Below are 11,996 nucleotides of genomic sequence, written 5' to 3' on the forward strand. Positions count from 1 at the left end.
TCTTCAGGAGGGCGCTGAGTTCGGCATGCTTCCAGCTCTCCGGGAAGGTGGCGGTGTTGAAGGAGCAGTTAATGATGTCCCGGAGATGGGGTGCGATGACGCAGTCGGCCTTGTTGAAGACGTGGTGGGGGCATGGGTCAGTCGGAGAACCGGAATGGATGGTGTTCATCGTGTGGATAGTGTCTTCGGTGCTGATCGGGGTCCAGGCGCGGAGGGTGGTGTTGGGGGGCGTTGGTTTGGTGGTTGGGTGCGTGGTCTGTGCGCCGAAGCTGTTGTGTATGTCGGCTATCTTGCGGTGAAAGAACGAGGCGAGTGAGTCGCAGAGGTCTTGTGAGGGAGTGATGTCGTTGTTTCCGGCGCTGGGGTTGGAGAGCTCTTTGACGATGTTGAAGAGTTCCTTGCTGTTGTGTGCGTTGTTGTCTAGTCGTTCTTTGAATGCTGTCTTCTTGGTGGTGTGGATCAGCTGGTGGTGTTTGCGGGAGGCGTGCTTGAGGGCGGTCATGTTGTCTGTAGTTGGGTTTTTTCGCCAGGTTTTCTCGAGGGTGCGGCAGTTCTTCTTGGAGTTCTTGAGGTCGATGTTGAACCAGGGGGCTTTCTTGCTGTTGGGTCTGGTGGGATGGCTTTTCAGCGGTGCGAGGTGGTCGGCGCAGTTGGTGATCCACTGCGTGAGGTTGTTGGCTGCTTGGTTGGGGTCCGTTGAGCTGCCGGGGGGGTTCAGGCTCAGTGATGTGGAGAGCTGGTCGGTGGTGATCTTGTTCCAGTTCCTGTGGGGGGCCTGTTGAGGGTGGTGGTGAGTCGTGGTTCTTCTGAAGCTGAAGTGGACACAGCTGTGGTCTGTCCAGTGGAGTCCGGTGGAGTGGCTGAAGGAGATGTACTTGCTGGAGGTGAAGACTGGGTCAAGCGTGTGTCCGGCGTAGTTGGTGGGGGTGTTCACCAGTTGCTTGAGTCCGAGGTTGGCGAGGTTGTCCAGCAGGGTGGTGGTGTTGTTGTCGTCGTTGTTCTCCAGGTGGAAGTTGAGGTCCCCTAGGAGGATGTAGTCAGCGGAGAGGAGGGCGTGTGGGCTGATGAAGTCTGCGATGTCTTCGCTGAATTGTGTGCGGGGTCCTGGGGGTCTGTAGATGAGGGTGCCTCTGAGTGTGGTCTTGGGGTCGGTGTGTATCTGGAAGTGAAGGTGTTCGGCGGCTGTGAGGGTGTCGTCGGAGTTGGTCGTGATGCGGATGGTGTTCTTGTGGACGATGGCGATGCCTCCTCCTGTTTGGTTGACGCGGTCCCTACGGGTGATCTTGTATCCGTCCGGGATGGCGATGTCGGGCGCTGAGGAGGCGTTCATCCAAGTTTCTGTGAGGAAGGCGACGTCTGGAGATGTGGAGTCGAGCAGATTCCAGAGTTCCAAGGCGTGTCTGTGGACGGAGCGGGTGTTGAGCAGGATGCATTTCAGGTGGTTGCTGCTGGTGCTTGGTTTGGCGGGTGCGGTGCGGGTTTGGATGCAGGAGAACTTGCAGGATTGGCAGGTGAAGGGTCCGTGGATGCGTGTTGGGGCGGCTCGGCAGCATCCGGGGATCCGGCCGGTGTTGAGTGCGAGGAGGGTGGCGGCTTCGTAGGTCCGGTGGGTAGGCTCGCAACGGCGGGGGCCAGGGGGTCTGGCGCTGGGCCCGGTCCAGGCGCGGACGGGCTTGCCTTTGGCGCGCCGGCGGCGCGGCCGCTGCGCGGCCTCCATATGAGGGGAAGCGGGAGGGAGGAGCAGCTGGGAGGTGGGAGCGGGGCGGCCAATGGGGAGCAAGGGGGCGGAGCTATCGGGACGTAGCGGCGGGAGAAACGGGCGGCGAGGCTGGAAGACAAAAAAGAACATGGTAAGGTAAAGAACACAAAGGTAAAATGCAACAAAAACCAGGGACACAGGCACTCGGGGTACGGAAAGAGGGCGGACACAGGCACTCGGGCACAAGAACCGAAGAGGACGCTGGCGCTTGGTCACTGGAGGCGGGAAAAGGCGGTCAGGGCACAGCAACGAGAGCGGTCACACTGGGGGCTGCGTGGCGGTGAGGGGAGCGACCTGCCTGAGAACCAGGGTCAGAGGTCGCTCTCTCTATCGCTGCGCGGCCTCCATATGAAGGGGAAGCGGGAGGGAGGAGCAGCTGGGAGGTGGGAGCGGGGCGGCCAATGGGGAGCAAGGGGGCGGAGCTATCGGGACGTAGCGGCGGGAGAAACGGGCGGCGAGGCTGGAAGACAAAAAAGAACACGGTAAGGTAAAGAACACAAAGGTAAAATGCAACAAAAACCAGGGACACAGGCACTCGGGGTACGGAAAGAGGGCGGACACAGGCACTCGGGCACAAGAACCGAAGAGGACGCTGGCGCTTGGTCACTGGAGGCGGGAAAAGGCGGTCAGGGCACAGCAACGAGAGCGGTCACACTGGGGGCTGCGTGGCGGTGAGGGGAGCGACCTGCCTGAGAACCAGGGTCAGAGGTTGCTCTTTCTATCGCTGCGCGGCCTCCATATGAGGGGAAGCGGGAGGGAGGAGCAGCTGGGAGGTGGGAGCGGGGCGGCCAATGGGGAGCAAGGGGGCGGAGCTATCGGGACGTAGCGGCGGGAGAAACGGGCGGCGAGGTTGGAAGACAAAAAAGAACACGGTAAGGTAAAGAACACAAAGGTAAAATGCAACAAAAACCAGGGACACAGGCACTCGGGGTACGGAAAGAGGGCGGACACAGGCACTCGGGCACAAGAACCGAAGAGGACGCTGGCGCTTGGTCACTGGAGGTGGGAAAAGGCGGTCAGAGCACAGCAACGAGAGCGGTCACACTGGGGGTTGCGTGGCGGTGAGGGGAGCGACCTGCCTGAGAACCAGGGTCAGAGGTCGCTCTCTCTATCGCTGCGCGGCCTCCATATGAGGGGAAGCGGGAGGGAGGAGCAGCTGGGAGGTGGGAGCGGGGCGGCCAATGGGGAGCAAGGGGGCGGAGCTATCGGGACGTAGCGGCGGGAGAAACGGGCGGTGAGGCTGGAAGACAAAAAAGAACACGGTAAGGTAAAGAACACAAAGTTAAAATGCAACAAAAACCAGGGATACAGGCACTCGGGGTACGGAAAGAGGGCGGACACAGGCACTCGGGCACAAGAACCGAAGAGGACGCTGGCGCTTGGTCACTGGAGGCGGGAAAAGGCGGTCAGGGCACAGCAACGAGAGCGGTCACACTGGGGGCTGCGTGGCGGTGAGGGGAGCAACCTGCCTGAGAACCATTTCATACTATACTATACCAAATTTCATACTATTCACCGTCACCAAGCCAGGTGTTTTCACCAACAACGCTTTGGATTCTGGGACTCGTAGTTTTGCTTTTCCAGCTACAATGCAAATATGCTTTGCATTGTGTCTGTGGTGGTAACATGCTGAACACAAAGCACAACTGTGCCAGTCCCTTGAAGTCAATGAACCAATCCATGAGAAGGGGTGCTGGGGGAGGGGTTGGTTTATCTGGCTTCGAGTTCATGTCTGTTGATGTTTTATTGTCCAAGCATCAGCACTAGGAGGCTTGCAGTGTGGGTAGAGTGACCAGACGTCCCGGATTTCCCCGGACAGTCCCGATTTTGAGAGGACTGTCCTGGTGTCCCGACGCTTCTCTTAATTATAAACAAATGTCCCAGTTTTGGGGAAAAAGGTCAGATCATTACATAAATGTCCCGGTTTTTGGGTCAAAGGTCATATTATCTAGGGAAGCGTAAGTTAAAGGTATGCTTTCCTTTAAGAGATGCCTACAAAGTATGCAATAATTAAAGTAATTTATCTGTTAATGTCAGGTAAAACAGTCCCCTGTGGGCTCCAAGCAGAGAGAGGGAGTGGGGAGCAGAGAGGCGGGTTGGATATCATATATATATATATATATATTTATATATATATATATATATATATATATATATAGATAGATATAAACCCACATGTATAGGCACACATTCACAAAGCTACGCAAAAAACTTGACATACCAGATATAAAAAGGGGTTGTGAAATCTTTAGTCCTTCTTTTCTGTCTGACCTGTCCTGGTTTTTGCTCCTCAAAATCCGGTCACCCTAAATGTGGGGGAGGAGACTTCCCACTGCTGCGGGGAGAGCTGAATACCTCTTACTGTAAACACAAACTCCAGCAAACTGGGGAAAAGTGGAGGCAGAGCCCAGTGTTCCCTCAGTTGCCTTGGCCACTATTGCACTCCTATGGTTTAAAATGCTTTACATTTTGGGTGAAGTGAAATGCATTAAATGTCAGTATTGATTGCAGTTTATTGTCTCCATCACCAACCTCCACAAAAGGAAAACTCAAGTCTCAAAAAGCTGTGGTGTCCACAAAAACAGGACAATTATAAACACATACATGTCAATCACATTTTTGGGAACACACAAGGGAGGGTTTTACTGATGGAATAACAATTGATGAAAGCAAGATTTTTCAACATTTTGAATCAAAAAGATGCATGTGGGATGGATTTAAATGCAATGTCATGCCATTTTGACTGTGTTCAGTGTCCCCTATTCAGTATTGTTAACAACCGAAGCGCTAATCTGAGTTTTCTTTAAGATATACTTTTCTAAGGTTAGCGCAATGTTTGCCTTCAAAACTATTTGTCAGGGTTGTGCGTGTTCCGCTATGTTAACCGTCAGCCACACACATCATTTACAACATCATCAATAAATACAGCAGTATAAAACAGGCAGCTGGAACACAAGCCAGCTAGTCCCATTTAGAGAAGGGGTTCCCTTTACTTTCAGCCACTTCAATATGTAAAGACAATGGGTGCGCCATCCCACAGCCCTGTTCATTAGGAGCAGAGGAAATGCGAGCCTGCAGGACTGGGGCTGCTGACTCGAAATGCCTCACAAGCATCAATGAAAGTTGACCCTGTGTAATGTAACTGGTGCACATATAAAGCGCTCCAAAGCCCTTGGTTCGAGTTTGCACTATATTTTTAAAAAAACTGAAAAGAAAAAAAGAAGCCTGAAAAGTCATGCTATTACAAACACATGAATTGATTCAGCAGGGAGATTGGGGACGGGAGAAGAAACGAGATAAGGACATTACTTACAGCCATGGGCTGAGTGCGCTGTGTTCAGAAAGCCCAAAAACACAACAATCCAAAATCATGAGTCGAGGCAAAAGAAGAAAATAGTGTGCCAAAACTAACATAAATGGCCAGAAGTGAAAGTCTACAAGTAATAGGCCCAGTCACCATGGGCATGAGCAACACGCCAAAAGGAAGGACAAATATAAGCGATTCACCACAAAAAGCAAAGATTTTCGAAGGGCATACAAAGGAACGAATAAAAAGTAATGGGCGTGCTCTAAACCCACAGAGTATATACAGCATGTTTAAACTCCATGAGCCCATGCTCAGAGTGGATTACTATCCCTGGGCCCTATGCTCAGAGTGGTCTAAACTCCATGTGCCACACTCACAGTAGTTTAAACTCCATGCGCCCTTGCTCAGAGTAGTTTCAACTCCATGTGCCCATGCTCAGGGTGGTTTAATATCCATGGGCCCTATGCTCAGAGTGGGCTCAACTCCCTATGCCCACACTCAGAGTGGTTTAAACTCCATGCCTCCACACACAGAGTGCTTTCAACTCCATGGACCATGCTCAGAGTGGTTTAAACTCCCTGTGCCCACACACAGAGTGGTTTCAGCTCTATGTGCCCGTGCTCAGGGTGGTTTAAACTCCCTGTGCCCTGGCGCAGGGTGGCTTAAATCGCTGTGCCTATGCTCAGAGTGGTTTAAACTCCCTGTGCCTATGCTCAGAGTGGGTTAAACTCTCTATGCCCACGCTCAGACTGGTATAAACCCGCTGTGTCCACTCTCAGAGTGGTTTAAACTCCCTGTGCCCATGTCAGAGTGGTTTAATCTCCCTGTGTCTATGCTTAGAGTGGTTTAAACTCCCTATACCAATGCTCAGAGTGGTTTAACCTCCGTGTGCCCACGCTCAGAGTGGTTTAAACTCCATGTGACAGCTCCATATAGAACAAGACCTGACATGCAGAGCTCCGTATACAGCTCCAGTGACAGAGAGCTACACACTAAAGAAGGCCCCGTCTGCACAGCTCCATACACAGCAAGACCTGACATGGACAGCTCCATATACAGCTCCAGTGACAGAGGGCTGCACACTAAAGAAGGCCCCGCCTGCACAGCTCCACATACAACAAGACCTGACATATAGAGCTTCGTATACAGCTCCAGTGACAAAGAGCTGCACACTAGAGCAGGCCACACCTGCACAGCTTCATACACAACAAGACCTGACATGGGCAGCTCCATATACAGCTCCAGTGGCAGAGAGCTGCAAACTAGAGAAGGCCACACCTGCACAGCTCCATACACAACAAGACCTGACACGGACAGCTCCATATACAGCTCCAGTGGCATAGAGCTGCAAACTGGAGAAGGCCACACCTGCACAGCTCCATACACAACAAGAAGTGTCGTGGACAGTTCCATGCACAGCTCCAGTGTCAGAGAGCGTCATGTTTAGAGAATGCCACACCTGCACAGCTCCAGAGCACATCAAGGACCACAGCTTTATGTCACCATCAGGCCTCACCCACAGCACCTCCTCAGCTCCTCGAGGCGGAGGCCCAGGAGACCTGCCCGGCTCGGGCCGACCCACCGGGGCCTCCCATGTTTAATATCACCAGAAAGCCTCACTGACTCCTCCGGCCTCTCGGCGCTAGAGTACCCGCATGAGTGAAACCATGAACACAGCTTCGTCAGAGCGCTGTATGACCCGTCAGAGGGCAGAATATGAGAACACAGACAGGCATCCGTGGGCAGCGAACACAAGGGGGCTGCGGGGGTCACTGGGCAGCAGCGGGGCAAACAAAGGGGCTGGGGGCTGTGCTGAGAGGGCATTAATGACAGGAAGGATGTTGTATCACCCGTCAGAGGGCAGAAACACAGACTGGCCTTCGTGGGCAGGGCACAGGGGGGCAGCGAGGGTCACTGGGCAGCAGCGGGGCAAACAGAGGGGCTGGGGGCTGTGCTGAGAGGGCATTAATGACAGGAATAATGTGTGCGTCCGCAGAGCATACTACTGAGAGAGGAGGGGGGAGGTGTGCGCACAGAGGGCATTAATGGCAGAAAGGATACAGACTGTGCACACAGAGGGCATTAATGACAGGAAGGTGCCGATAGTGCACACAGAAGGCATTAATGACAGGAAGGTATCGATTGTGCACACAGAGGGAGGGCATTAATGGCAGAAAGGATATCGATTGTGCACGCAGAGGGCATTAATGACAGGAAGGTATCGACTGTGCACAGAGAGGGCACAAGTGTTAGGAAGGACATCGATTGTGCACAAAGAGATTATTTGGAACAGGCAGGATAAGGGGGTGTAAACATCTAATTAATGACAGGAAGTATAACGACTGTGCATTGCCGACAGGGGGAATGACAGACGCGCACAAGGAGGGTATTACTGTCAGGAAGGATCACATTCCCACACAGAAGACATGATTGAGAGAGAAAGGAAAAAAGGTGTGCACACACAGGTCATTAATGAGTGGAATTATAAAAGCTGTGCACAAAAAGGTCATTAATGAGTGGAATTATAAAAGGTGTGCACACACAGGTCATTAATGAGTGGAATTATAAAAGGTGTGCACACAGAGGTCATTAAGGAGTGGAATTATAAAAGGTGTGCACACATAGGTCATTAATGAGTGGAATTATAAAAGGTGTGCACACACAGGTCATTAATGAGTGGAATTATAAAAGGTGTGCACACACAGGTCATTCATGAGTGGAATTATAAAAAGTGTGCACACACTGGTCATTAATGAGTGGAATTATAAAAGGTGTGCACACAGAGGTCATTAATGAGTGGAATTATAAAAGGTGTGCACACAGGTCATTAAGGAGTGGAATTATAAAAGTTGTGCACACAGAGGTCATTAATGAGTGGACTTATAAAAGCTGTTCACACAGAGGTCATTAATGAGTGGAATTATACAAGCTGTGCACACAGAGGTCATTAATGAGTGGAATTATAAAAGGTGTGCACACACAGGTCATTCATGAGTGGAATTATAAAAGGTGTGCACACACATGTCATTAATAAGTGGAATTATAAAAGGTGTGCACACAGAGGTCATTAAGGAGTGGAATTATAAAAGGTGTGCACACATAGGTCATTAATGAGTGGAATTATAAAAGGTGTGCACACACAGGTCATTAAGGAGTGGAATTATAAAAGTTGTGCACACAGAGGTCATTAATGAGTGGACTTATAAAAGCTGTGCACACAGAGGTCATTAATAAGTGGAATTATACAAGCTGTGCACACAGAGGTCATTAATGAGTGGAATTATAAAAGGTGTGCACACCCAGGTCATCAATGAGTGGAATTATAAAAGCTGTGAACACACAGGTCATCAATGAGTGGAATTATAAAAGCTGTGCACTCACAGGTCATAAGTGACAGGAAGAATAATGGATGCGCACACAGAGGCCGTTAATGACCGGAAGGATGTTGTGTCTGCAGGCGGAGGGGGGTGCTGACAAAGGGAGGAGAAAGTTGCGCACGCATGGGGCATTAATGACAGGAGGGATAACAGGTGTGACACAGGGGGCATTAATGACAGGAGGGATAACAAGTGTGACACAGGGGGCATTAATGACAGGAAGGATAATAGGTGTGACACAGGGGGCATTAATGACAGGAAGGATAACAAGTGTGACACAGGGGGCATTAATGACAGGAAGGATAACAGGTGCGTATACAGAGGGCATTCATGACAGGAAGGATAACAGGTGTGTACATGGAGGGCATTAATTACAGGAGGGGTACTAAGTGTGACACAGGGGGCATTAATGACAGGAAGGATAACAGGTGTGTACATGGAGGGCATTAATGACAGGAAGGATAACAAGTGTGACACAGAGGGCATTAATGACAGGAAGTATAACAGGTGTGTACACAGAGGGGATTAATGACAGGAAGGATAACAGGTGTGACACAGGGGGCATTAATGACAGGGAGGATAACAGGTGTGTACACAGGGGGCATTACTGACAGGAAGGATAACAGGTGTGACACAGAGGGCATTAATGACAGGAAGGATAACAGGTGCGTACAAGGAGGGCATTAATGAAGGATAACAGGTGTGTACACAGGGGGCATTAATGACAGGAAGGTTACCAGGTGTGTACACAGAGGGGATTAATGACGGGAAGGATAACAGGTGTGTACACAGGGGACATTAATGACAGGAAGGATAACAGGTGTGTACACAGAGGGCATTAATGACAGGAAGGATAACAGGTGTGACACAGTAGGCATTAATGACAGGAAGGATAACAGGCGTGTACACAGGGGGCATTAATGACCGGAAGGATAACAGGTATGTACATGGAGGTCATTAATGACCTGAAGGATAACAGGTGTGACACAGGGGGCATTAATGACAGGAAGGATAACAGGTATGTACATGGAGGTCATTAATGACCTGAAGGATAACAGGTGTGACACAGAGGGCATTAATGACCGGAAGGATAACAGGTGTGACACAGAAGGCATTAATGACAGGAAGGATAACAGGTGTGACACAGAGGGCATTAATGGCAGGAAGGATAACAGGTGTGTACACAGAGGGCATTAATGACAGGGAGGAAAACAGGTGTGTACACAGGGGGCATTAATGACCGGAAGGATAACAGGTGTGTACATGAAGGGAATTAATGACCGGCAGGATAACAGGTGTGTACACAGGGGGCATTAATGGCAGGAAGGATAACAGGTGTGTACATGGAGGCCATTAATGGCCGGAAGAATAACAGGTGTGTACACAGAGGGCATTAATGACAGGAAGGATAACATGTAGTCCTTAATGTAATTCTCAGATCCCTTAAAGGGCCGCGTGACTGTTTATCGGGGGCATTACGCCTGGATTCACAGTATTATTTTGACACGTACACGGAGGGCCCGGGGCTGTGTGAGTCTGTTTTTTAGTGTGTGTGAGTGTGTGTGTGTGTGTGTGTGGGGGTGGGGGGGTACTGCTTGTTATCCGTACCCTGCGCTGACAGCAGGATGCATCGGAAGGGGCGGGAGGCAGGGAAATGGTACCCGAAGCCTGGGATGGGAATATTAGGGGGACCATGTGTATCGGATGCCACCTCCCCCCCCCTCCGGGGCAGGTGAGGCTCCGGGCGGATGATGGGGCTGGAGGCAGGGAGCTGGTACCCGAACCCTTGGATTGGGATGTCAGGAGGTCCATCCATATGCAGAAGATGCGCCCCTCGGGGGCAGGTGAAGATGCGGGGACGGAGGGTGGGGGCGGGGAACTGGTACCCGAAGCCTTGGATGGGGATGCCAGGAGGGCCATCCATATGCTGCAGATGCCCCCTCAGAGGCAGGTGAAGATCCGGTGGCGGAGGGTGGGGGCAGGTAACTGGTGCCCGAAGCCTTGGATGGGGCAGGTGAGGGTCCGGGGGCGGACGGGGGGGGCATCGGTACCTGAAGGTGGGCGGCGAGGCCAGCTGCATCCCCAGGAAGGGTGAGGATCCGGAGTGCGGAGAGGAGCCATTCCCTGTATCCGCCATAGCGGCCGAGACTGGGGGAGGAGCGAGGGGGCGGGGCTGGGGCGGGGCCAGTGGTGGGGGGGGGCATTATATGATGCCTCTGACATGTATGACGGATCCGCGGCTCTCAGGACGCTAATGTAGAAGCAGTGGTGACGTGTCGTACGACTGGCTCAGAGAGGAGGGGTGATGGGGGGAGTTAGGGATGATATCATGCAACGAAAGGGAGCTGGTAACCTGATGAGGAGGAGTGAGTGCAACCAGTGGAGAAGGGCAAGTGCACTCACTGCAAGAGTGAGTTATTCAGTGAAAGAGACTGGAGTGAGTGCCTGCAGTGTTAGACACTGATGGAGATTGAGGGGAATCATCCAGTGAAAAAGAGCGAGTACGCTCACCGAAAGAGTGAGTTCATTCAAGAATACTACTATGACCTCATTCATAAGTCGGGAAAGCGCAGACGCCAGCCGGGTACTTCTCCCCGAGTGCCCTCTCTGCGAGTGACTGCATCACAACCTACTGCGGCTGAAGAATGTCTCAGCTTCACTCTACAGCCAGGCACCCCCAGCCCTGGTGGGTCAGGCGTAGCTGCTACCCAGACCGATGAAGGTCTGGCAATGGCTGGGAGCTGATCGACAACCAGGCGTGGAGAGGGGGATCTTCAGGATCTTCCGAGAAGAGCTTCAGGAATTCCATCATGTGCAAGAGAACCTGACAGTGACTCAAGAAGGGATCATCCTCAGGGCGTCTCGAATTGTTACTCCGAAGACTTGTGACAAAGAGTGATTGACCTCGTCCATGAAGGACATCGTGGCATAGTACCGGGCAAGAGAGCCCTGAGAGAGTGTGGTTTCCAAAGATAGCTGACTGGATTGAAGAAGAGCCAAGGAAGGACCACCTTTGTAACTGTCCATCATCAAAGCCACCACAACGTCCACTCATGATGTCGAACCTTCCCACTCAGAATCCAGTGCGCGGTGAGCGAAAGGCGATGGATTAAACCCAGATCTGTGACTCGGGGTGAGTGTTTGAAAAGTTTCAGCACTCGGTCCATCATCCTTTTGTGTTGCTAAAGTCACCCTAAGTGGCCAAGGTATGCCCAGACGAGGGTCTCTTGCTTACTGTGCCACTGGATTTAAGCTATCCTGGCTGATGAAGGGTGATACTCTGAAACCGGTCCCAGGATGCTTGTTTCCGGTCCAGGGAGGACCTGGCTTGGCAGTTCAGGCTGGACTGTTCCCATGAGGAACAGGGTCAAGACTGATTTGCATATGGCTGGGTCCAAACTGGGGTGGCATGGTGAGCAAAAGAACAATGGATTTAACCCAGATCTGTGATTGGGGGTGACTGTTTGAAAAGTTTCAACACCCCGTCCATCATCCTTTTGTGTTGCTAAAGTCGCCCTAAGTGGCCAAGGTATGCCCAGACGTGGGTCCTGTG

The 11,996-nt window shown here is 51.8% G+C and overlaps 1 protein-coding gene across 4 annotated transcripts in view; it reads right to left on the minus strand.

Annotated features, from left to right (window-relative positions):
• The window catches only part of MAPK8IP1 (mitogen-activated protein kinase 8 interacting protein 1), a 298,023-nt gene extending 287,434 nt beyond the window's left edge, over positions 1 to 10,589 (minus strand). For all 4 annotated transcript variants that reach the window (XM_069221748.1, XM_069221749.1, XM_069221747.1 and 1 more), the window contains exon 1: positions 10,495 to 10,589. In XM_069221748.1, coding sequence (XP_069077849.1) covers positions 10,495 to 10,580 — 86 coding nt within the window. In that variant the 5' untranslated portion in view covers positions 10,581 to 10,589. The remainder of the gene's footprint in view (positions 1 to 10,494) is intronic.
• Between the last annotated feature and the right edge of the window lie 1,407 nt (positions 10,590 to 11,996).

Source organism: Pleurodeles waltl, chromosome 3_1 (genome assembly GCF_031143425.1).
Source record: "Pleurodeles waltl isolate 20211129_DDA chromosome 3_1, aPleWal1.hap1.20221129, whole genome shotgun sequence".
Taxonomy (NCBI): Eukaryota; Metazoa; Chordata; class Amphibia; order Caudata; family Salamandridae; genus Pleurodeles; species Pleurodeles waltl.